A 26,680-nucleotide genomic window follows, 5' to 3' on the forward strand; every position below is an offset into this window, starting at 1 on the left:
GCGACCGCTCTAAAACAGTTTCGTGGCCACTTTAAAGATTTTAATAGAGTCATTTTGGTTGGAAGAGACCCTCAAGATCATTGAGTCCAACCATTAACTGAACACTGGCTCTAAACCACATCCCTAAGAACCTCATCTATGCTTTCTCACCAAGGACCTGGGTCTGGACTGGAGGATGGGGGAAGAATGGTTTGAATACGTGCTGGTAAGACTGAATCATAGAATTGCTTTGGTTGGAAAAGACCCTCAAGATGATTGAGTCCAGCTGTTAACACTGGCACTAAACCATGTCCCTGAGAGCCTCATCTCTGCATCTTTTAAACCCCTCCAGGGATGGTGACTCCACCACTGCCCTGGGCAGCCTGTTCCAGTGCCTGACAGCCCTTTCCATGAAGAATTTTTTCTTAATGTCCAATCTAAACCTCCTCTGGTGCAACTTGAGGCCATTTCCCCTCATCCTATCACTTGTTACTTTGGAGAAGAGACCAACCCCCTCCATGCTCCAAGCTCCTTTCAGGCAGTTCAGAGATCAGAAGGTCTCCCCTCAGCTCCTGTTCTCCAGCTGAACCCCCCAGGTCCCTCAGCCGCTTATAATCCCGCCGTTTGCTGTACGAGGGGCTGCAGAGCGATGGAGCCCTCAGGGGGCGATTTGGGGGTAAATGGATGAAAACAGCTTTAGAACAGCGCTGTTCGGGCGGTAAAACCGCTCCCCGCTCCCCGAGCAGCGGCGGGCAGGGACAGGGACAGGGGCAGGGACACGGACGGGGCAGGGACAGGGGCAGGGACACGGACGGGGCAGGGACACGGACCGGGGCAGGGACACGGACCGGGGCAGGGACGGGGCAGGGCCCGGCGGGGCGGGCGGGGCGAGGCGGGAAGCGAAAGCGCAGCGGAGAAGGGAAGTTGTGAGCGCGGCCATGGCCGCAGCGCCAGATCGCGGCCCGGCCACCCAGCCCGGCCCGGTCCCGTCGCCGCCCGACCTGCACTCCGTGCCCATGGTAGCGCTGAACTACGGCGTGCGGCGCCGCCTCGGCCTCTACCTCAACCCGCGGGCGGCGGCGGCAGCCGACTGGACGGCGCTGGCGGAGGCGCTGGGCTGCGAGTACCTGGAGATCCGGCGGCTGGAGGGGCGGCCCGACCCCACGGCCGCGCTGCTGGAGGAATGGCAGGGCCGCTGCCCCGGCGGGGCCACCGTCGGCCGCCTGCTCGACCTCCTGAAGAGACTGGGCCGCCACGACGTACTCCTGGACCTGGCGGACAGCGTGGGTGAGGCGGGGGGACCCGACCCTGCCCTCGGGGCGGCCCCGGCGGAGCGCGGTGCTTCCGTGGTGCCTGGAGGGGGCTTGATGTCCTGAGGGGATGGTGGTTGTGGTTTGGTTTGGTTTGGTTTGGTTTGCTTTCGGGGAGGTGATGTTAAGATAAAACTCTCACACAAGCAGAAAAGCGCTTCCCAGACTGTGGAGTGACCCCCTCGGGGTTTTCAGAGGAGCTTCACAGCTCCCAGGAGAGGAGGGAGAAGCCCCTGGGGTCAGTTTTGGACCCCTCTCTTATAAGGAAAGACCTTGAGGTGCTGGAGCGAGTTCAGAGAAGGGAACGGAGCTGGTGAGGGGCTGGAGCACAAGTGTGATGGGAGCGGCTGAGGGACCTGGGGGTTCAGCTGGAGAACAGGAGCTGAGGGGAGACCTTCTGATCTCTGAACTGCCTGAAAGGAGCTTGGAGCATGGAGGGGGTTGGTCTCTTCTCCCAGGTAACAAGTGATAAGATGAGAGGAAATGGCCTCAAGTTGCGCCAGGCGAGGTTCAGAATGGATATTAGGAAAAAAATCTTCCTGGAAAGGGCTGTTGGGCATTGGAACAGGCTGCCCAGGGCAGTGGTGGAGTCACCATCTCTGGAGGGGTTTAAAAGATGCGTGGACGAGGTTCTTAAGGACATGGTGTAGTGCCAGAATTAGGTTATGGTTTGACTCGATCTTGCGGGTCTCTTCCAGCCGGAATTATTCTCTTCCATGATTCCATGCTATGCTGCATTTCTGCTAACTGTAATCTCTGCAAAGTTATCCGAAACCTTCGATAATAAAGTTCCTGCTTTTCAAAGGATGCTTTGGGCCAGGTCAGCCAGGAGGCAGCTCACACAGACAAGGGCCAGTGTGAAAATGATGATGCGTGAGTCTAAGGAGAGATGAGGGATGATGGAAGGGAAAAAGAATATACTTACAAACTGAAAAAGAATTGCGATAGGGTCAGCAAGAAGCAGTGAATATGGAGGTTCTGGTGCCGTTTTGATAACTCGTTCTTTACAGATTCTTTGCATTCTTCATGATGGCAGAAATTCAAAGGGAGGTGAGGGAAGAACTGTCATCAGAAGGGGAAATTCATTGCCGAATCCAAAAGGATTTCCAAGGCCAGAGACTCTGCTGAAGTCCTGTGTTGTTTAATAGTTTACTGGGTTAGTGATGAAGAAATGGTAAATCTTATTTCCTGTTACAGACATAAATGAGGATGTAGAAATTCATCGATGTAGCCTGACCAAGAAGCGATGGAGGACTTTCCCATACTCCTGTGATTCTTCCTACTCATGAACACCCTCAGAAAGACTCGTTTTTGGGAAAGACAAAAAATTGGTGTGTGCTTTGTGATCCACCCATCAGAGGTTCAGAACAAATAGCAGAAGCTTCCAGCTGGGTGAAGGAGCTTCACAAAAACATTGGCCAACACCTGGGCTTCTTATGGCCCTGAATTCGGGAGCTGGACCGCTGGAAGGAAAGGTGGTGGATGGTCTGTGTCAGAGCCTGAAGAGACAACAGCAGAAAAAGTGGGAGGAACCGGAGCTTCAGCAAAGTCACAAGCTTAGCGCAGTGGTGGATGATGCTGATAAGAAAACATGGATAAATTCTTGGAAGGAAAACTCACCAAGGGCTATTCGAGACACAAATGTTGCCTCTGACTCTGGAAATTCCTTAACTGCAAATAATCCAAAAGATACATTATAAAAATAGATTGTAGATTATACCTAAAAGATAGATTATTCTAAGAAAATATCACTGTATTCTTATTTCATACTCCTGTTCTCCCCTAGGCATGTGTTTTTGGCTACTCTTGTGGGCAGGATGCTCGGGTAGATGGATCCTCAGTTCCTCTTGTATTAATTTTGGTGAGGATTGCAGCTGTGACCTGTTGCTGGCACACCGAGCTCTTGCAGAAGTCGGAGATATTTACCCTGTAAGAGGAAAGGAAACAGGTGGTTGCGTGCACTCTTACGTGCGGTGTTGTCTGATGCCGAGGGCATCTTTGCTTACACCGTTAGGATTGGTGCAGCGGGACTGAGCTCAGAAGACATCGGTGCTGAGGTTTCTGTGCTTTCGTTATAGGAGGTGCAGGTCTGGGGCAGCATTCGGCTGCCAACACGAAGGCAGCTTAAGTCATTTGAAGGGCCTCAGGATGTCCTACACAGCCTCTGCCCCCTGATGGACACAGGTCGTCCATAGGTCTGGTGTCACACCTGCCCACAGCAGATGTCTCGGACACTCGGGGACCTCTCAGGTGACACCTGATGCCCTTGTCAACCAAGCTCCTTTGAGCGTCCCCATTAAACACAACTCGTTGGTGCTGTGCAGCTAGAGAGGACGTTTGGTTTGTGGTTTCTACTGCAGAACCGGTTCCCTGTCTTCTCGTCGTGTGCTCCATCCCTGGCTGTGCTTAGGATGCTAAAAATCGGTGTCTCCTGCGGCCTGTTCCACTTTTGGCTGCTCTGCACAGCGGGGCTGGCGTTGGCAGCTCCCGGGTTACACTATCTGGGGGACAGGTACTTAATAGATGCAGTTTTTCCATCCCCCAGCATCTTTCTCAGCAGCTTATTTCATTGTACAACCATCTTCAAGGATGTGAAACTCTTCACTTCGGTACGTTCGTGCTACTCTTTCCAGCTGAAACTCAATGATTTTTGTTTCCTCCTGCCCTGTATAGAAGTGCTGCTTTCCTGCTTGACAGTTACTGGGTCTGTTTTCTTTCTGATTTCATTGTGCTAATCATTTTGCACTTGAGGTTTCATGTTCTTAATCTTTCTTTCCAATCCCTCAGGCTTTTGTTTGACCACTGGAGGAATGTAAAGCCTGCACTGTTAGTCAGATGCTGGGTGGAATGGGATAACTCAGCTTGGAGGAGTTTCTTGCTACTTCTTTATGTTGGTTTGCATCCTTTTTCCTGTATAGCCAGGCACTGTTTCCACCTGGGGACTAATCCATGCCACATCTTGAATGTCTTTCATCCTTTCAGGTTCACTGGACCCTTCAGGTACCATAGGGCCCCCAGTTTCCCCTGTAATAAAACCAACAGGCTCTGGTGTTTTGTTTTCAAAGCTTTGCCCAGCTCTCAGGTTTATCCCATAGGGATAAGTGGGGTCTGGGATTAGTGTGATGCCATCAAAACTGTGCGTATGGGCTTGATTAGATGAATCGGGAGAACTATTTGTTAGCGAGTGTTGTGTATCAGCCATGACAATGTGCTGATGAGCCCCGGTCTAGAAAATTGCAGGTTGGGCCAGAATAGGTGCCACTTCCACAGCTGGGGGAAGCAAGAAGAAAAGACATGGAGCAAAAACACTTAAACATTTCTGTGCTGAGCGCTGGTATTAGTATGCCTTTAAATAGCTGCCTGTTCTTGCCTATTCAGCAATATTTTGGATGCCAATCCTGGCTGCCTAGGTGACCACGGCACTTGTAAGGCGGTGCCTGCGTGTCAGTCCTTCCCATGGAACTTCTGAACCCCTCGGCCAATTCAAAGCCGTTTTGATCGTGATCTCAAAGACACTGATTGACCCGACACGCAGTGTGTGCAGCTCAAGGCAACAGGCAGCTGGTGGAGAGATGGGACGGTGCTTTAGTGAGGATAGGCCTGAGATCTGAACCTTCTGGCTGGTGAAGAATGATTCTGGCTGGTAAAGGCTGATTCTTCTCTCTGCAGGGCTGGGCAGGAGAGAGGCAGATCGGGGATGCCTCAGCCTCAGGAAAAGCTTTGATCAGATCTGACACTTCAGTAGATTGGGGGTAATCCAGTCACTAGATGCTAAACTATGAGCCAAAAGCAGAGGATGGGGTTTCACCCACCTCCGGCGCATCAGCAGATCCTTTCGCTGCTGCTGCTACCGGGGTTCTCTGTAGCGGTGCCAGCCCGACCCCCTGAGTGATCAGTGCTCTTCTGATTGCAACCTGGCTTTTGTTTTTTCGGTCCTAAGTAAAGGAGAAGGCTCTAGGGAGCTTCATCTTCTTAATTCCTGGTTTCAAATCTCCTTTTACTTTCAAGTTCGTCTCTAGCTGTGTATTGCAGAGTGGCAGAGGCTGCAGGGTTTCTGGTCACTTCTCCAAAGACTTTACATTTAGATTTATCACTTTTTTTTTTTCTTTTTAAATCTCTTTATAATACACAGAATCCCAGAATGCCAGGGGTGGGAAGGGACCTGGAAAGCTCATCCAGTGCAATCCCCCCTTGGAGCAGGAACACCCAGATGAGGTTACACAGGAAGGTGTCCAGGCGGGTTGGAATGTCTGCAGAGAAGGAGACTCCACAACCTCCCTGGGCAGCCTGGGCCAGGCTCTGGCACCCTCACTGAGAAGTTCCTTCTTAAATTTAATTGGAACCTCTTGTGTTCCAGTTTTTACCCATTACCCCTTGTCCTATCATTGGTTGTCACTGAGAAGAGCCTGGCTCCATCCTCCTGACACTCACCCTTTACATATTTATAAACATTAATGAGGTCACCCCTCAGTCTCCTCTTGTCCAGCTCCAGAGCCCCAGCTCCCTCAGCCTTTCCTCACACGGGAGATGCTCCACTCCCCTCAGCATCTTTGTTGCCCTAATAGATCTGTATCCATCACTGTCCTGTTTGGGAACTTCACAGCAGTGAATGTGACAGGATTGCCTTTCAGTTATCCTGGAGGGGATTTACACACCTGCTCTACCTGAGCCAAGGACCATCTCCACTAGTTGTTGGATAATACAAAGCCCAGTTTTAGGGGCTCAACAGAATTTTATATGGTCTGTAGTGAGTATCTGTATTCATTGTCACCGGCAGTTATGACGAAGGCCGGGGTATGAATCAGCTTGTGTGTGTCTGCATTTACTAGTAAAAGACAATATGAAGAGTTCTAATTAAGAATTCCCCCTCTCCCCTTAGTTATTTGATGATTTTAAATACTCCAAAATGCGTAACAATGAGAGCAGAGTTGAGAGCTGTTATACACATGATGCTTTTTAAGTGTCTGGGATATACTAGAACCAAGGATAAATAGGAGGAGGTTGGTTTAAAATGAATGAAAGTAGGTACTTCTTTACACAGCAAGAGCGAGCTTCAGAAATTAATTGTTCGAGAAGGCGGTGGAGGCAGCATCAAGAGGTTCAAACATGGGTGAGATAAATTCTAGGTACCAAAAAAACAGACAGGGGGTTTCCCACTAATATCCCTGATCTGTGAAATAGCTGTTCCTGTTTTAAAGAACTCAGCAGCGTAAAACCACCATCACAGGAGCTTCTCATTTTGGGTGTGTGTTTTTGCAGAGGAGGACTGTCGGAAGTACTTGCAGAGGAAGCAGGAGCAGGCCGACCAGCCCCTTCAGGTGCCAGCGGTAGACAGCAGCGTGCCGAAGACGTCGGAGCTGATGGGCATCACCACCAGGGACGATCCGTACGGTAAGTGCCTGATACCTCATGACAGAATTGCCTTCATCTGTAGCAGATCCCCATGAGAAGTGCAAAAAACCCGTTTGCTTTCGTTACTCCCCACGATTTTTCATAGCCTCGGCCAGAATGCTTTAGCTGGTCGTCATCAGGCATTTTCATTTTTCCTGTTAACAGAATCACAGAGTGTTTGGGGTTGAAGGGACCTCTGGAGATCATCCAGTCCAACCCACCTGCTCAAGCAGGTTCACCAGAGCAGATCACACAGGAAGGTGTCCAGGCGGGTTTGAATGTCTCCAGAGAAGGAGACTCCACAACCTCTCTGGGCAGCCTGGGCCAGGCTCTGGCACCTCAAAGTCAAGAAGTTTCTCCTCATGTTCAGATGGAACCTCCTGTGTTTCAGTCTGTGCCCGTTGCCCCTCATCCTGTCATTGGGCACCACTGAACAGAGTCTGGTCCATCCTCTTGACACCCACCCTGAGATATTTATAAACATTGATGAGATCCCCTCTCAGCTTCTCTTCTCCAGCTGAACAGCCCCAGCTCTCTCAGTTTCTCCTCATCAGAAAGAAGCTCCAGACCCCTCATCATCTTTGTAGCCTCCACTGGACTCTCTCCAGTAATTCCTTGTTCTTAAACTGGGGAGCCCAGAACTGGGCACAGAACTCCAGATGTGGCCTCACCAGGGCAGAGTAGAGGGGGAGGAACAACCTCCCTCGACCTGCTGGTCACAATTTTCTTAATTCCTTAGGGCTGAGAGGAGAAGCAACCCTGGGAAATGCTGTACCCAGGAACAGGCTGGCACAGAGGCCACAGGACACGTGTGGGAGGAAACTTCCCAGGAATGGGTCCCTTAGCACAGCCGGGCACAGAGCAGCAGCTGCTGAAAGCTGAGCGGGTCGGAGTCAAGGGGAAGGACGTCAGAGCCCAATGCCTTGGCTACGCTGCCCTGTCCTCAGCAGGTGTAACCAGCTTCAAAAAAAAAAAGGAAGCCGGGTTTGAAGCGGGGCTGGGTGTGAAGTTGGGGGAGAGGAAACAATTTCTGCATGCATGTGTGTGCGCTTACTGGGTTGTGTGTGCAGCTGTGTGCTGAGACAGTGAATATCCTACTCTTCCCGGGTGAGGCCACATCTGGATCACTGTGTCCAGTTCTGGGCTCCCCAGTTTAAGGACAAGGAATTACTGGAGGGAGTCCAGTGGAGGCTACAAAGATGCTGAAGGGTCTGAAGCATCTTTCTTATGAGGTGAGACTGAGAGAGCTGGGACTGTTCAGCCTGGAGAAGAGAAGCTGAGAGGGGATCTCATCAATGTTTATAAATATCTCAGGGTGGGTGTCAAGAGGATGGACCAGACTCTGTTCAGTGGTGCCCAATGACAGGATGAGGGGCAACGGGCACAGACTGAAACACAGGAGGTTCCATCTGAACATGAGGAGAAACTTCTTTCCTTTGAGGTGCCAGAGCCTGGCCCAGGCTGCCCAGAGAGGTTGTGGAGTCTCCTTCTCTGGAGACATTCAAACCCGCCTGGACACCTTCCTGTGTGATCTGCTCTGGTGACCCTGCTTGAGCAGGTGGGTTGGACTGGATGATCTCCAGAGGTCCCTTCAACCCCAACCACTCTGTGATTCTGTGACAGACAGAGCAGCAGCTGAGGCTGAATAGAGATGTGCCCCTTCACCTCTTGAGATGCTCCCCTGGCTAGCCTGACTTTGGGTGGCCTCCTTTGCTGTATGTGGGGACATCATTAACCGTCCCCAAATGTCCATAGACCAATTTGCTGCTATTTGTACATGGCAGCGTTGCCTGATGTGACGCCCAGGTTAGCACTGTGCCCCTGAAGCAGAACCCTCAGCTCGATTGACCTGGCAGCCAGTTGCCCTTCTGCTTGACTGGTTGCTTCTTGGGCTGAATTTGCCTGCTGGGTTGATACTTCTCACAGCAGCTTTTAGAGCCTGACCTATTTTTTCACTGCGGTAGGCTTGAGCTGGCATCAAAACTTGAAAATATGTTGTGACATTGATATTGTGAAAAAATAACACAGTGGGAAACTATCCAGCAGTATTAAGGCACTTAATTATGAGAAACATAGCTCTTAAAGGATAGCACTTTAATATTTCATTAAATGCTAAATAAACAAATGCTGCCAGCCATTAATATCTTTGGAAAACAGGGTCGTTTACTTAGGATATGACTTCAGGTACCCAAGCTTGACATCTTAGCCGTAAAAATCACAGTTTCCAAATTTCAAGGCCTACCTTGTAGCTCAGTAGACGAGGGATGTCAGGACATTGCTGGGTGAAGGGCCTGCAGGAAGGTTTTGGTTGGGACGTTTGAATCTCTGTGACCTGAGCTAGAGAACTAGGACCCAGAGCCACAAGGATATTTTAGATGCCCAACTCCCAGTGAGACCCCCGAGTCGTGTCCTCTTGGGTACTTTGCTCCCTCCGGCTCTTCCCACAATCTTCCTCTTCCACCATCCCTGTGGCTGGATGTTATTCCCTCTGCAGATTTTGCATGTCTGCATCTCAGCTGCCCTTCACTGCCAGGAAACGTGGGTTAATGTGAACAACCCGGACTGTGAAACAAAGTGATCAAGGCACAGACACGTTACCTCCTGTCAGCCCTGTTGTGGGCAGGAGTTGGGGCTGAAGGGGACCTGGGTTGGTAAAACGTTAAATTTCCTTCACGAATTGGGCCAGAGCTCGTCTGTCAAAGCTCCCGATTCTGAGTCAAAGTCTGTGGGAGCTCGTAAAAGTTCACTGCAGGAATTACCTTCATTTGTAGTAGATGACAGCTCCATTGTGAATGGTTTCAGGGAGCGGAACAGAGATGTTTGATGCCTTCATCTGCTACTGTCAGAAAGACCTTCAGTTTGTCCAGGAGATGATCAGGCAGCTGGAACAAACGGAGTTCAAACTGAAGCTCTGTGTATTTGATCGGGATGTCTTGCCGGGAACATGTGTGTGGTCCATCAGCGGAGAACTTATAGAAAGGAGGTAAGTGAACCGTGGTTGTCGGGGACATTACGTTACCATTACATCTGTAGTGTGGTGCAGTAAAAATCCGCAAGGATATCTTTATGGGGTTTGTTTTACGCCCTCGGCTCCAGAAGGAAGACTCGAGCATCCCTAAAGATGTTGCTTTTTAGCGTTCACAAGAAAGATGCCACTACGGTGACGCTGCTTATGCTTGATGCCTTTTCTCTGGGCTGGAATATCCTGCAGCTGCATCCGTGGAGGTGATACAGACATGAATATTGCTCCAGGGTGCATGAGCTGCACCCCATGGTGTGGACTTTGAGGGGACAGCACTGGGGTTTGGCTCTGCCTTTGAGGATCCTTCAGACCTGTGCGGAGCTTAGACATGGTGGGAGCTTTGGGATGTGAAAGCAACTCCCCAGATTGGGAGTGAGAAATCCCGAGGCAGGTGTTTGGGTTTTAAACATCAGCCTTCCAGAGGAGGTAACGTGCTATTAACAGACCCTCACAACGCCCCACAGGCTGTTGTGTGGTGTAGCCTTTGGGAAAGAGCCCAACGTGTAGTTTACAACCAGGCACCTCAAATGTAAGCAACTAATTGGAGAATAAAGCTCAAATTTATGACATCAGTGGATTCGCAGTAATATGAGCACAATAAAGCTCTGTCCAGTTCATTCTAATATTAAAAAAGTAGCAGTTATGCACAGTCAATAAAGGCAGCATGCAAGCAGGTAGTTAATATGGCATAGTTAGTAATATATAGGGGCTCAAAGATTGCACAGACAATGTGGACTTAGAGCGATACCTTCATTTTTAGCATACAAGTGTGTACCTGCAATCAGGTTTTTGTGTGTAACGTCACTGTCAGTCAGAAGTCCGCGCTCTGTGGTTAATTCCTGCTGGAATGCAGCCGGGTTCATTTCTCCACCGCAGCAATCCAGAGGAATTCATAATTCTGCCAGCGAGAATGAGAAGTATCTCTCTTGACATTTTATTTCTTTTTCCTGCATCTGCTTTATCTTCAGGTGTCGGAGGATGGTGGTCGTGGTTTCAGATGATTACCTAGAAAGCGATGAATGTGATTTTCAGACCAAATTTGCTCTTAGTCTTTCCCCAGGTAAGATCTCACAAATATCCCATTTAAAATTTCATATCAACATTGTAATTTCTCTTACAGTAACATCTCCAGCTGAGATCAGTGCTGTACTACTGGGCACTGCACAAAGGCAGAATGAGGGGTAGTCGCAGATGTGTTTAAAGATCAGATAAATACAGGTGGAAAATAGATAACTGATAGTTACAGAACCAGTGAATCCGTCTCAGACCTGGGTTCTCACCACTGACCGACGTTTCACGTGTGTGAACGTCCACCCAGGCACAGGGTTTGCCCTGGGTGTAATGCCCCTCGCTAAGCAGAGATTTATCGCTATTAGAAGCAGCCTTTAAAACTAACCTGGCTGTTAATCCATTTCATACGATGGCTGTTAATCCACCGAACACCCCTAGCATGTTGCATCAACCCCCAATCATCAAGATTTGTAGCAAAGTCCTTTTAGTTCTTCACTAGTATTTTGTTGGCATCGTATCTTTCATTAGAACAACAGGAAAAGCAATGCCATTCTGTAATTGTAGAATTGTAGAATCATTTTGGTTGCAAGAGACCCTCAAGATCATCGAGTCCAACTATTAACCCAACACTGGCAATAAACCATGTCCCTAAGAACCTCATCTGCGTGTCATTTAAACCCCTCCAGGGATGGTGACTCCACCACTGCCCTGGGCAGCCTGTTCCAATGCCTGACAATCCTTTAATGCCCAACAACCCTTTAAATGACCCGAACTCCACCAGTAAAAACGTGTGTAAGTGTAGGCTTACAGAAATCACAGAGGGACTTGTTTGCGTGGGGTAACTAATACACGGAAGGGTTTGGTGGCAAGTTCTGGGAACTCCACAGATTACTGAAGCATCTGCTGTAGTTACACAATCTTAGTTTCTTGCCTCATCCAGGTCTCAGTGTCATCACTTGTACTGGGCAGCGTAGTGTAGCTGGTAGCGAGTGTCCCTATGTAGAGTTACAAGGGGGGTGGTTCCTTTTTAGCAGAGCTGCTCCTTCAGGCAGCAGCAATCCCAGGAAGAGCTGTCTGATACTGTGCATGCCTCAAAAAAAGCAGGTTAGCAGAGTGATTCCCCCGTGCAATCGGTGGGTGCTGTTTGCAGCCTGAAGGAATCAGGGTGGGAGGAAAAAGAATTGGAGACAACCCAGCAAAGCCGACCAGCTAGAAGCAACGTCGTCTCTGTTTTGTCTCTTCCACCTGGAGGTGGTTTGGACTGTTTGTGTTCCACAAGAAACTGTGCTCTGTTCTTTTATGGCTACAGTTCATTAGGCCTTATCACTCACAGAATCACAGACTGGTTGGGGTTGAAGGGACCTCTGGAGATCATCCAGTCCAACCCACCTGCTCAAGCAGGGTCACCAGAGCAGATCACACAGGAAGGTGTCCAGGTGGGTTTGAATGTCTCCAGAGAAGGAGACTCCACAACCTGGGCCAGGCTCTGGCACCTCAAAGGAAAGAAGTTTCTCCTCATGTTCAGATGGAACCTTCTGTGTTTCAGTCTGTGCCCGTTGCCCCTCATCCTGTCGTTGGGCACCACTGAACAGAGTCTGGTCCATCCTCTGACACCCACCCTGAGATATTTATAAACATTGATGAGATCCCCATTCAGTTTCTCTTCTCCAGCTGAACAGCCCCAGCTCTCTCAGCCTTTGCCCATCAGGAAGACGCTCCAGACCCCTCAGCATCTTTGTAGCCTCCACTGGTTCCTTCCAGTAACTCCCATCAGAGCATGTGCAAGATGGGGCCCTGCTATGTATTTAAGTGAATTGGTTTTGGCAGAGGGCTTGCAATGCACAACTATGCTCTCCAGGGTGAAAGCCAATTGCATTATCAGGATCAAATCTGGATCTGGTGATGTGTTTGAGAAAATGGCCAGAGGATCTGCGGGTGGCTCTGTGTAACCCTCTGCCTGTGTGACGTGTCTTCCAGGTGCTCGTTCCAAACGGTTGATTCCTGTCAAATACAAAAGCATGAAGAATGAGTTTCCAAGTATCTTACGGTTCATTACAATTTGTGATTACACCAATCCTTGCACCAAAAAATGGTTCTGGACGAGACTGGCAAAATCCCTCATGCTGCCGTGATGCGAAGTCGTGAGAGCTCGACGCCGTTTTTGTCACCTGTCCTGGCTGTGCTTTCAGATCGTGGTGTCAATCACACAGGGTCTTCTACCACTTCAGAACCTGGATCCTCACAGTTGGTGTTTGGAGACTGTGACCAGAAGCAAAGAATTTTCTTCTAGCACTTTTTTATAACTCGGATGGGGAAATAAAGCAACTTCATGAGGTGTTTGTGTTTGAGTCAGCGAGCAACAGCATCCAGCATTTTGTGTAGTAAGCACCTTCACTGAAAATATAGAAAATATACATAGACTGAGTGCCTAATACAAGAAGGCTCCATTGTAAGCATTTAATAAGACCACAAATGGAGGTTTCAGACGGTTTCCTGCTTTGTGAATGGCCAGTGCCATGAGAATGATGGATTTGGGCAGCCTTGGTGGGGGTTGATGTCCCTGCCCTGCGCTTGTTCCTTCACTCCTCGTTTTGCAAAAAGCAGACGTATATTTTAATTGGTAAAGCACTGCAAAAAATACATATATACTTCTGTTCTTAGTAATATCTGCAAAATTACAACGATTACCCATGTAATTATAACTAATGCAGAACTGCTGAGTGTGGTTTATCTTCTGTGGATGTTTTGCTCCACGTTATATCACAATATTCCTGTCCCGTGTTCATTTACAGGGCGAATCCCTTCTCACTGCCATTTCCTGAGGCAGTCTCAGATTTGCTATAAGTGATTATCTTTGGCTTGTTGAAAGCAAGAAGGGTAAGCAAAGACACACTCTTGTACCATGTCAGTCATGTCTGTCTGTGTTCGGGTCACATTTGATTAAGTGACATTACACCAGTATTTTATAGTCTCAGATCTTATTAAATTTTTCTTCCTTTGGTAGAAATTCAGTCCTAAAATATGTATTTTCAGTGAAAGTCCTTACCACACAAAGTATGCGTTGCTGTTGCTCATTGACTTGCCCAGGAACAGAGTTGTGCACCTAATTGGGTCCAGATCTTAAATTATTTTACCTTTAAGAGCCTTCCAAAACACATCAGCTTTGGGGATGCCTCCAAGGTACAAGGATAAATATTGAATAAAGAGTGTATTAAATTGTCAGTTGGGCTGTTTAAAATGTTACATTAATAGGAACGCATGTATTTTAATTAACCACCACAATAATTACTGTATTTCTGTGACTAAAGCTAGGAGCAACATCGATACTTGTTAGACTCAGCCTTGAATCCTGCAGAGCGACCAGTGGGTCTCATCAGTGCTCAGGGGTGGGGGGCAAGAGTTCTGCCCAAAGTAGCGTTTTAAAGCCACCCATTGGTGTATTAAACAGATTTTTCAGTAAATATTTCCTTTCTAAACTGGAAAGAGAAGAATCTCGCTCACGTATCTGCGTTTGCTTGACCTCTGCTGCTTTGCTCATTACTTCAGCCACTGCCTCATGTTGATTTTACAGCTTAACATTTTACTAGTTTAAATTTTTAAGGTTGCATCTGCGTGTAGGTTTTTTGGGGTTGTTTTAGGATTTCTTTTAAAGCGTTACCAGGGCTGATGTGCAGACAGAAACATGTGCTCTGCCCTTCCCTCGCCCACCCTGTCAACGAATGGTCCCTTACTTTGGGGTGCTGCAAAATCACATCCCCACGTGGCTGCTGGTTCCTCCTGGCTGGGGACACTTGAATACAGAGAATATTCTTCCACCTCATTTAGCTTGTGGGACCATTTTTGGACAGGCCCATGAATGTTTTTCAGTCTCTCCTACAAAAATAACAGCTGCTGCCGTGCCAAGGTGACGTTTGTACCTGTCTTGCTTGAACAAGTGAGAAGTCCGTGGGTATGGGAGGAGAAAAGTGAAGCTGATGAGGGGATTCTAAATAGTTCTTCATGTTCTGTTGCCCTCAGGCCTCTCCTGCAGAAGCAGAGACAGCTGCTCACCTCGGGGTTTCTGCATAATCGTTAAATGTTAATTACACCAGAGTTTCTGCAGGCTGCGTGATCCCCAGGCGCTCCTGGGACTCGGTGAATTCTCATAGTCTATAAACATTAATTATGAGTCATTACTGGCAGGACCAAACCAGATTCCTCTCGGTTGGAGAGCGGGGAGGACTTGGGAGCGCGGTGGCGGTGCCGACGCTAGAGGGAGGTCCTGCCCTGGAGAACTGGGTCTCTTTGCTCTTCTGAGGAGCTAATACCAAAAATAGCGAGAATTTTGGCAGATTGAGCCTCACGTGGCACCTTCTGCACGAGTCCTGACGGGCGGTTTGGGACTTGGGATGTTGTAAATAATAATAGCAGTAAAAATTAATAATGTTTGTAATAGGTGATCCGGCGATCGGTGAACGCTCAAAGCGCCGCTGCTGCAAGGGAAGGCAAAACCAATTAGAAATCTTCTGAATTCCTGTAGATAAATGCGATATTCCAGAGAATTGTGGAAGATGTCAGAGCTTTGGCTGATGTCGGTATCGCTCGCTGTGCCCTGGCCCTGTGCCCGGCTCAGATGCCGGGCGGCTGTTACAGTTGTTGGGCTGTTGCTTTATTGCAAGAGGTTGTAACTGTCTTGTAGGCTAAAAGAATTATATTGGGGTAAAATGAGGTAACAGCCCTAAACCATAAAATACGTGCTTTATATATGTTTGCTATGAAATAAAACAGAGTTTTTGCACTTCTGACATTTTTATCTGTCTTGTCACGGTAACTTGGCAAAGTGTGACATCTATGAGTGATATAAAATCTAGTTATTGTAAAGATGTTTCAGTGGCACTTGTGGTTCTCCCCTCTTTCCCACTTGCTGGAAGGTCAACATTTCGAACACCTTTAAAAAAGGGACTAACAAAATTGTGATGTTAGATTTATTTTTTACCATTTTGTTTCTTTCCCTCACTGAAATTCTAGTTGAATCTGTTAGTACCAAATCATTTATTTTTATATATATATACGGATATATTTATACTACTTTCCTGATACAAATCTTTGGAAAAGCATATGTGTTTTCTGAAAATAGCCAATGATTCTGTGTTTTCTCCTCCTCAAAAAGCAAACATTTTAAAATAAAGAATTAAAACTCAGCAGGCTGAATCTCCTTGAGCATCGGACAATAAATAGTAGGTCTCAAAGGGAAGCGTTGGTGAGAAGTGATACAGGGTAGTTGTTTTCTTGTTTTGCCCAGACCTTGGGAGGTTTTTGGTCACATCTGGAAGAGGGATAGGTAGAGTTGTGGTCACGTCGGGAGGAAAATTATCAAGGAATTGTATTTCAGCCACGCGTGGTTCCTCTCCAGGTCTTATTTTAGGCTTTGTGGTCTGTGTTGCCGTCCTGGCTTTGCTCCAACAGGCTGGAGGGGCCAAGGGGACGGGGCCAGCGCTGCCGCTGCCCGTGGATGCTGGGCAGGGGGCTCTCACTCCACATCCTGCGGGGACACGTTACCGCGCAGCTTTATTGCCTTGGGCTTGGAGTCAGCCCAAGACAAGGAAATAACTTCCAAACCCGGCAGCTGTGGGGCCAAGGCCCTGCAGCGGGAAGAGCCGAAGGATCACCGAATCACGGGAGCGTTGGTTGGAAGGAATTCCTGGAGGTCAAGGCCGGGCTGCGCTTCACGAGGCGAAACGCGAGCTGCTTGCAGGACAATATATCCTGTACAGCACATGAAGTAATATCTCTGCTATGGCTACTATGACCGAGCATATGGACAGTGATACGGAAACCATCCCTGAATTCATTATTTTAGCTTGAAATTGCTGGCAAGAGCAGCCTGGCAGGAAGGTCCTGCACCCAGACGTGCTGGCGATCCCATCGCTTTCAGCGCTGCTTTACACCGCTCACCTCTTTGGATGTTTTTGAGCAGTATTTAGCAGCAGTGGGGTCAGGGGGTGCAGCTGCCGTAGCTCTTTCTTGCTATTATTCCTCTTATGCCAGAAGAAATACTCCCAGTCCTCTATTTCATTCCAACGCAGGAAGGTCGGTGCCATTTCCTCGTTTACCGGAGGACAGCGTTTACCTGGGGAAATTCAGTAACCACCGCAGAACGTTGTAAGCTTGGAGGGTAAAGATGGAGCATTGTTCCTCCATGGATCAAATTCCATTCTTCATTGTGCTGACATGAAAACAGTTGCTTTATCCTGATAGAGGCACCGCTTGGTCCAGAGGGCACGTTTGTAAGAAGAAAATGAACAGAGGGAAGAAAATAATTCTCTGTAAAAAAGAAGGAAAATGTTGTTTGACATAATAAGGCAATAAAACGAAACAAAAGCCAAAAAACCCACAAGGTTCACATTACCGGAAAGCGTGATAATAGAGGTTATTGAAAAGCACCTCTGAGACCTGTGGGGTTTTACCAGCCCATCAGACATGCTCTGTGTCCAAATATTTCTCTAAAGGTAATTTTCTCCAGGTGTCATAGAATCCTAGAATCATAGAATCATTTTGGTTGGAAGAGGCTCTTAAGATCATCGAGTCCGACCATAACCTAAATCTAGCACTAAAACCTGTCCCTAAGAACATCATCGGTACATCTTTTGTATGTCTGTATTCTAGTCATTTTTAGTTCAGCTGATCCCCACCAGGATTTTGAGATGATTTTGAACCTGACCAAACTTCTTGATAAGCCCAGCCTGGAAAAGCTGTTTATTTTGTAGCAAAATCTAGTCAGGAGAATGAATATTGTTATATCCATGCTTTGCAAAGCTTTAATTAATTGAAGGTGTAATTAAGTGTTAAGCTGTTCCAAAGTGTGATTTACAAACAATGCATTTTCTGTTCCTGTGGCAGAGCCTGGCTGAGCAACGCTCTTTTCCCTCCTCCCATTTTGCTGATAAAGCAGCTCACGCAGTGGCAGAGGTTGGGCTGCCTGTGCCCACAAGACGGTGGTTTCTTTTGCCCCAGCTGGACGAGATGGTTTCCACAAAGACACATGAACGTGCACCAGCAGTTGTGGGCTGCTGTCCAGTGTGGGATGCATCATTCCTTCAGTTCAGAGCATCAACAGTTCATCGCCATCACAAGGAGTGTGGGCAGCAGGTGGAGAGAGGTGATTCTGCCCCTCTGCTCCGCTCTGGTGAGACCCCCCTGCAGTGCTGGTCCAGCTCTGGTTCCTCAGCACAGGACACACATGGACCTGCTGGAGAGGGGCCAGAGGAGCCACAGGAATGATCCGAGGCTGGAACAGCTCTGCTGGGAGGACAGGCTGAGAGAGTTGGGGTGTTCAGCTGGAGAAGAGAAGCTCCTGGGAGACATTATTGTGGCCTTTCAGTGCTTAAAAGGGGCCTGTAAGAAAGATGGGGACAGACTTTTTAGCAGGGCCTATTGCGATAGGATAAAGGGTGATGGTTTAAACTAAAGGAGGGAGATTCAGGCTGCACATGAGGAAGAATTTTCAATGCTGAGGGTGGTGAGACCCTGGCCCAGGTTGCCCTGAGAGGTGGTAGATGTACCATCCCTGGAGACATCCCAGGCCAGGCTGGACGGGGCTCTGAGCAACCTGAGCTGGTGAAGATGTCCCTGCTCATGGCAGGGGTGGCACTGGATGAGCTTTGAAGTCCCTTCCAACCCAAACTATTCTATAAATCTATGCTCCGGAGTTTCTCCTGGCTGGCAGCCAGCAGAGGATATTTGATTCCAGTTTCCCCAGTTCCTACGCTTGCTTGGGTTGGGTTTTGGTGGGGCTGGACTGGAAGTAGGGAGCGAATGTGGTCTGCGTTGGCCACGAAACACTTAACTATGTCTCTTTACAAAAAGCCGCTTGGAACTTTTTTCCTCCTCCTGTTTCACACACACCTTCCTGCTGCCCTGTTGAACTGTGTGCAGTGTCGGGGACCCAGGCTGAGGACAAGATTATGTCAGCAGAACTAAAGGTACGAGCTGCAAGTCCTAAAGTGCTTAACCACTTGTGTGCCACTTTATGATGTGTTGTCTCAGAAACAAAAAATACCGTTCGGGAGGGGAAAACTGGGTAAGGGAACCTGAAGGTCCATGTCCTGCCGGAGCCACGGCAGACCCTGCGCACAGGAGCATTTTCAAAAGTGTTCTGGGTGACCAATCTGAAAATACTGAATTGGTGAAGATTTGGTGTTTGATTTTTGGCAGACATTCCCAACTGAAATATATGTGGAAATGAGATTTAAAGTGCTTTGAGCTGAGGACTAAAATGGGCATTGGCCTTAAAATGTCAGTGTCTCAGCATCTCTAAAACCTCACATGGGTATGGAAAGAACACCATTTTTCAGTATCAGTAAAGGGCTTTGGAGACCTTTAGAAAGAAAGGCAAAGAAGCATCATGTTTTTTACTCTAAAGCTATTTAGTCTAAAAATGAATATCCCCTGTTTTCCTAACAGTTATTCTTAGGCTTTTTGATGACTTAACCTCTCCTGGCGCTGCCTCTGGCATCTGCTCAGCCGCACTGTTTTATCGAGCATCGGGCATGGAAGCTTTTAAGATTTTCTATGTGAGCTCTCAGCAATCTCGCCTCATCAGCATGCTGCTCTCGGCAGACGGGTTTTTCTTCAGCTCCAAGACATGCATATTGATCAGTCATTTCCTTTTGTTACCTAGCATCCTGTCATCGATTTTAATTGTTCGGTATTGAAGAGGAAGCACTCAGCATACACAGAATTACCAACTATGAGATTTTGCTTTCCGCACCTTTCGCCAGACGGTGCCCGCAACGAAGTCCTCAGGAGCTGGGGATCTCTCTCAGCCAGCATTGCGCACAAATTCAGCAGCAGACAATTTTTCTCCATTAAATCAATTTCTGATTCTCTGTGGCAGCTTTGCCTGCTGCAGGATTTCACACTTCAGCGGTTTGTTTCTGGGGTGCCATGTGAGTTTTTTCATTTTCCAAAGGGGTGGTGGTGTAAATCCATTTAACTCGCAGACACGTTGCTTGTGTCTTCCCGTTCCCCCTTCCTACTGCTGTCCTTAAGAGATGTTCATGACTTGAGATGTCCCCTCTTGTTGCTCCTCTTCCTTGTCAGTCCCTGGGGATTCTCCTGGACTGTTCCCTAAAGCTTTTGACACTGTATCCCTTGGCATTCTCCTGGAGATGCTGGAGCTCATGGCCCGGATGGGTGTATCTGTGATGGATAAAGAATTGGGGGGGTGACCTGTCCCAAAGAGTTGTGGTGAACAGAGCCCAATCCAGTTGGCGACCAGTCATGAGTGGTGTTCCCCAGGGTTCAGTACTGGGGACAGTTCTGTTTAATCTCTTTATCAACTATCTGGATGAGGGGATTGAGTGCACCTTCAGTAAGTTTGCAGATGACACTAAATTGGGCAGGAATGTTGATCTGCTGGAGGGTAGGAAGGGCATACAGAGGGATCTGGACCAGCTGGATCGTTGGGCTGAGGCCAGTTGTCTGAGGTTTAACAAGGCCAAGTCCTGCACATGGATCACAACAACCCGATGCAGTGCTACAGGATTGGGGAAGAGCGTCTGGAAAGTGCCTGGCGAAAGGGATCTGGGAGTGTCGATTGACAGTGGCTGAACATGAGCCGGCATGTGCCCAGGTGGCCAAAAAGGCCAACAGCATCCTGGCTTGTGTCAGGAATAGTGTGGGTAGCAGGACCAGGGCAGTGACCATCCCCTGTATTGGGCACTGGTGAGGCCAAACCTCAAATCCTGGGGTCAGTTTTGGGCCCTTCATCATAAAAAGGACATTGAAATACTGGAGAGAGTGCAGAGGAGGTGACGAAGCTGGTGAGGGGCTGGAGCACAAGTGTGATGGGAGCGGCTGAGGGACCTGGGGGTTCAGCTGGAGAACAGGAGCTGAGGGGAGACCTTCTGATCTCTGAACTGCCTGAAAGGAGCTTGGAGCACGGAGGGGGTTGGTCTCTTCTCCCAGGTAACAAGCGATAGGATGTGGAGCAGCTTCTCCAACATGAAACTGTAGCTTGGTCCTACATCTGATAGAGAGACAAATACTCCTATCCCCATGGTGCAAAATATCAAAGCTGGGAGCTGGTGCAATTCATTAACTCTACTTCTTCTGCAAAATATCTTCTTAGACTGCTCCCATCTTTTGAGAACATTCCTGCACTCTCCGAGTGCATCACAAATATTTCCTGAAGCCTCTGTATGTAAGGACCTTGGTCCCCTCCTACTGTCTCTGATTCTTGGTCTTCCTTTACTTTAGACATACAAAAAGGATCCTATTTTTAGCAGCCAGCAGTCAATGACACAGGAATTCATGAGTAAGGAGGAAAGGATGTGAACTATCCAAATAGATTTTTTTTTTCAAATGAGATCTCTTTACATTCCTATCACCATAGTAATAAGCTGTGAGTCACTGTTACACTGAACTATTAGACTATTATTGTAAACTCATGTCATTAGAATCTGCTAATGTGAACCACAAACCCTGCCTGGCTTCAGCTTAGCTGGGTTCAGGAAGATATTGGCCGTTTATAAGGATAAGAACAACATTCCCTCACAAAACTTATTCCCAGGTGGCAAGAAGTGAATGAAATCTTATTCAACCTTATCTTTCTATTCCTAGGGTTTCTTTCCTCACTGCCTTTTAAGAGACTTCATCCTGCTTCACGGTAATGTCACACAAGATGTTTTCTTTTATTTCTTCAAAGTTTGCCAGCTGTAAATCGGATCCAAGCACTCCCAGCTGACAGAATATCTGTGCTGTATCACCTGAGAACAGCAGTGTCTCCTCCAAAATCTGCTTTTTGTGTTCAGTCCTGCCATGGTCAGCCCTCAGAAGGAGATTTAAGTATCTAGGGACACTCAGGGTTTCTCTGCTGCAACAGCAAGTGGCAAGCAGGGGATTTTCTCTGGCATTGCTAAATTTCTATCAGGAGTTATATCCAGACTGAGTATTTTTCTAAAAGAGTTTTGTTGAATAATAAAATGTCTGAAATGGTCTTAAATGCACACACAAGGCTTTCATAATAGAACCAACAGTCCTTGGCCACCCTCCATCCACCACAAAAGAGGAGGCAGGCCAGGTATACCTGCTTGTCCATCGGGGTCTAGGCGCTTTCATTGGGCTTATTTTCCACTTTCAACAAGGAAGGGAAAAGCTCTGAAACACATTCTCAACCCTCTTGTCCTGCTCTGTGGCTTAGAAAATGTTTTATGATGGAGATTTACCCTCCACAGAAAAGGCCAGTGGGAGAACATTCCTGTCCTTAGCAGCTGTGACATTCCCAGGGTGACAAGAGGTACCGGTATGTGAAGCGTCTTTCATCAGCTTCTGTGAAGGCAAAGCAGGATGAAGAAAGCATTATTGTAAACCAGAGGAGTGTAAGAGCTGATTATTAAACTGTGGTTCAGGTATGAGGTAATCAAGATCTTGTTATAATAATTATCTCTTAAACCGAGCATGGATTTTATACAAGATTTGAAGGAGCTTAAAATCTGGGAGGTATTTTTGGTGGAGGAAGTAAGAGAACGGCACAGCGTTTCTCTTGAGAGGCAGCAGGGATGGGATAAGAAGCGTGTTTGCAAAGCAAAAGCTGGTTTCAGTAAACACACAGGGAGAACCAGAATTCACCTGTTAAAACCAGGCCTTTCGCTGCTTGACTTCAAAGTGACCTCAAAGGTGAATTTAAAATGAGTTTGCACACCGGCACTCAATGACGGGGCGGAGATATGTGGTAGTACGCAGGCTGACTTAGGAAAACTTGCCCCTGTGGTTTAGACTGGCATATTGCTTGTGTTTTGAAAACAATTATTAAAAACTTGCGCCAGTTGGAAGGTTTTAAATCACCGCTCCTTCCTCCGCTGCTTGGTCCTTGCCTTATTTCTCGAAAGCCCAAACAAAGCTGCAAGGAGAAATGCCCGGAGATAAAGTGCAGTTTACTTTGTTAAATAATCAGCTGCCGTTTGACAGAGTAAGGTCCCTTCAATCCACCGGGAGGTGTTTCCATGAAGAAAGAACAGCGGGCAAATTTTGTAGTGAAACAAGGTCAGGCACCCTGCTTGCCGACACACATTCTGAACGCAATAAAACCGGCATTGTTGGGCTCCCCCTCAGTCCAGCAAACCGTGCCCGTACCAAGCAGTTCAATAAGCACATTAACTGCTGTTGTGTGCAAGAATCGTGGTAGGCAAAGCACAGTCATTTACAAACAGAGGCTTGTGATGCCTTAAAAAGCCTTTAACTAGAAACGCACCAACAAATACCGCGACCCCAAGCGCCGCTGAGCTCTGACAACTGCTTCTACGTGGCTACTCTGAAAGAGCAACTTATACTGGAACAAGAAGAAAATTATATATCCATGAGTCTACGTGAATATTAAGATGAAATCTCAATAAATTTAGACCAGTTTTCTACAACCCAAGTATAAACAAGGTTAGTTTATATTTATGCTTGTGATAATAAAACACATTAACCATCAGGGATCCTTTATAGGTATAAAGCTGGTTATGACTGTGCACAGAGTATTAGAATCCCCAGTTCAGGAAAGAGATTGAAGTGCTGGAGCGGGTCCAGAGAAGAGCAACAAGACTGGGGAAGGGACTTGAACACAAGACCTATGGGGAGAGGCTGAGGGAGCTGGGCTTGTTTAGTCTGGAGAAGAGGAGGCTTAGAGGTGAGCTCAGCACTCTCTAGAACTACCTGAAGGGCAGTTGTAGCCAGGTGGGGATTGGTCTCTTTTCCCAGGCAGTCAGCAATAGGACAAGGGGGCATGGGCTTCAACTCTGCCAGGGGAAATTTAGGCTGGAGATTAGAAAGCAATTCTTTGCAGAGAGAGTGGTCAGGCATTGGAATGGCTGCCCAGGGAGGTGCTGGACTCACCGTCCCTGGGGGTTTTTAAACTGAGATTGGACATGGCACTTAGTGCCATGATCTAGTGAATGGACTGGAGTTGGACCAAGGGTTGGACTTGATGATCTCTGAGGTCTTTTCCAACCCAGTCAATTCTGTGACTCTGTAATCACTAACCTAAGCATTAAACATCGGTTTTACGAGAGCAAACGTTACATGAATGGAAAAAACCCCCACAACTAAACAAAAAAACAGACAAAGAGCTGGATAGCGCCAGTAAGTTTCATTGAAACAATAAGTATTTGACCCACAAAGGCAGGAAACCATGTGCCTTATGAGCATGAGAGCATTTTGTGCAAATGTGCTGTGTGTGCCCGTTGTGCAAAGGCTCCCAGGGAACACGAGCCCTGGGGACATGGGTGAAATGCAGGTGTCAGAAAAAAGCCTTGACCACGCAGCAGGATCCGTGGGAGGAGGGCACTGCCTGCTCTCATCACCCTGGAGTTTTACTGGAAGTCAAAATATATGGGAAAGCCCAGCTCTGAGAGCTTTTTCTTGGACTGCAGCCATCCTACCTGAAAGGCGTCTGGAGTTTTTCCACTTCTTAGCCTCCCCTAAAGCCTGGTCCAGAGCAGAGGTGGATACACCAGGAAACTGCTTTTCCACTTCAGATTTCTGCTGGAATTTCATTTTATTACAACAAAACACTTGATTCAGTAGCACCACTTCATGGGCTCTTTCATAAAGGCCTTAGCCCTGAGGAGCCGACAACCTACACGAGACAGACAAAATAATGCAAATCAGGAAAAGTAAGATGAACAGAATATTAGTGATGAAACAGGAGAAGGTGCTGCTTGGAGACCTGAAGTGGACTAAGGATTAAAGGTTTTAGTGGAAGCCAGCTCCATTTTTTCATCCCGCTGAATGACTGAATGCAACAGCAACACCTGGCTTTTGAGGGACCCGAAAAGCTAAATTCATTTAAAAAACAAACCAAAATTTGTGAATATGTGAATGAGAGATTTTGATTTAAAAACATGGAAATGTGTTTTCCACTGCAGAGCTGGGAAACTGAAATAGAACATTCATCTGTGTGTGCTCATGTGGCCACTGGCGGTCTTGTCAGTGCACATTTTAAATTTTAATTTAAATCAAAGTCTAGGCTAATTCTTAAAGAACAAGGCTCATTGTGGGCCTAACCCTACCCCACTGATCTAAATCAATAGGAGTTTTAGCACTGCCTTCAGGGAGAGGATTTTCAGCCCAAAATAAGTGAATTCAAAATATGGTTCTGACTTTAAAAACACTCCGGTATAATTAAGCATGTATAAGTCTCTTTGTGTTGTTGTCTGGCTCAGATCCATTTTTAACATGCTGCTAGCTATCAGAAATACGACACTGGCCACCCGAGTGCATGCTCTGGGGTAAAACCTGTTTTTAATTGCTACACAAACCCCTTTTATAGCATGGTTAAAAGATCACAGAGGCAGTAATTAAAGCATATTTAGCAAACATTAAAAATCGCTGAGCAGGGGAATGTTTAACATACACAAGTAGAAAAAACAAACAGCTTTTCAGTTGGAAGCTCTGCCTTGTGGATAGAGACCATCGTAGTGGAGAGCCTGCACAGCAGTGAGGTGGGACCATGGGCCTCTTGCTTCTGTAGGACAAAAAGAAGGGGAGAAGGAAGGAGTTAGTGTCCAGCATTAGGTAGAACAAGTGAAAATACTGTCAGCCCATATATTTGGCAGAGTACAGCGACCTTCTACAAAGCCTGGTTCAGCAGACGCATCTCAGGAATTTGTCCTAATAAGCTAAAAATATGTACAACTGATGTTCTGTGACTCGCAGGAGTGCCTGACATCAAGCTACAGGAACAACAGTGACCAGCAAAGAAGAACGAAACTTGATATGGGAATTCTCCATCAGCTCTGATGGTGACTATGACACCTGATAGCGAGGGATGTGCCTTTTTATCTGTTTTATGTCAGGAAAAAAATAGATCCCTGCACTGCGAACACTTTAAGTCTATAGACAGCAGCCTTAGTGGGTTCACTGTAGCACTTAGCCTCATATTTCTCGCTCTTTTATTTTTGTTTCCCCACAGACTACCAGATATACTTCTGAATGTGCCCAGCTCCAGCTATGGACTTGTGGGTCATGAAACATACGATTAGGGTGTTAAAACCTATACCTGTGAATGCTGGAATAGCAGCGTGAAGCGAGCAGAAGCATCTGCCAGCTGGGAAACTGGAGAACCGCTCATCTTTGGAGGCGGCAAGGAGACAACCAGACCTCCCGATCCCTCCATACCCATCGTAACCCCGGTGCCTATTTTTAAACATGGAATGTGGATCCCCAAAGTGCCTGGGCCGGGTTGCACACCTGCTCCCTGAAGGAGAAGAGGAGCCGAGGGTCATTGGCTTAGGCTTTGCAATCAAAATGTCCTTCCCAGACCAAGCCCAGGCCAGGCCGCACCATCACTTTCTGTCCTTCTGTTGGTTGGTTCCAATGTGTCCGACACACCGGGGAGACACCACAGGCCATGTTTGGGAGAGGGGCTGCTGGCATGCTGCTCCCTGGGCCTGCTCCCACCTGCCAGGCTCGGAATCCCCTCACGACAGGCCCGGAACCCCCTCATGACAGGCTCAGGCTCAGGCTCAGGCTCAGGCTCAGGCTCAGGCTCAGGCTCAGGCCTGGCCGGCCCTTCCCGCCGCTCCAGCTCCGGCCAACGGCCCCGTAGGCGAAGGGACCCTGGAGAAGGACAAAATGTGATTGACAGCCTCTCCGCCAATGGGAGCTGCGCGTTCGGCGGTTGGCAGCCAATCGCAGCCCGCAGTGGCTCTTAAAACCGGCAGCCCCTCCTGCCGCTTTCCTGCGGGAGGGGAAGATGCGGGCGGCCGCCATCTTGTGTGTGGTATCCCCGCCCTTCCCTTTCACCTCCTTACAGACTCCCCGCTCCGCCGCCCACTTCCGCCCGCCAGCCCACCGTACCGGCCCGTCTCCTGAAAGAGGTGGCGGTGGCTGAATAAACCGTGGTTGGGGTGGCGTGGCGGCGGCGGAGGGGCGCCACGCTCAAGATGGCGGCGGGCGGCGCCCCGCTGTGGCGGGCGGAGCGTGAGCCCGGCGGCGGAGTGCG

At 48.0% G+C, this 26,680-nt stretch overlaps 1 protein-coding gene and 1 long non-coding RNA gene across 2 annotated transcripts; one reads left to right on the forward strand and one right to left on the reverse strand.

The window, feature by feature from the left end:
- Positions 1-862: 862 nt before the first annotated feature.
- On the forward strand, positions 863-15,893 carry MYD88 (MYD88 innate immune signal transduction adaptor). The gene is made up of 5 exons (XM_065050364.1): positions 863-1,266; positions 6,549-6,680; positions 9,483-9,663; positions 10,671-10,762; positions 12,691-15,893. The coding sequence occupies exons 1-5, from the start codon at positions 918-920 to the stop codon at positions 12,843-12,845; spliced, it is 909 nt and encodes a 302-aa protein (XP_064906436.1). The 5' UTR covers positions 863-917; the 3' UTR covers positions 12,846-15,893.
- Positions 15,894-24,116: 8,223 nt separating this feature from the next.
- Positions 24,117-26,295, reverse strand: LOC110363717 (uncharacterized). Its single transcript, XR_002422008.2, has 3 exons — positions 25,927-26,295; positions 25,091-25,201; positions 24,117-24,313 (listed from the first exon to the last, which is right to left on the reverse strand). It is a non-coding gene; the product is annotated as an uncharacterized LOC110363717 (long non-coding RNA).
- Positions 26,296-26,680: the final 385 nt, after the last annotated feature.

The sequence above is a fragment of the Columba livia genome, chromosome 2 (genome assembly GCF_036013475.1).
Source record: "Columba livia isolate bColLiv1 breed racing homer chromosome 2, bColLiv1.pat.W.v2, whole genome shotgun sequence".
Taxonomy (NCBI): Eukaryota; Metazoa; Chordata; class Aves; order Columbiformes; family Columbidae; genus Columba; species Columba livia.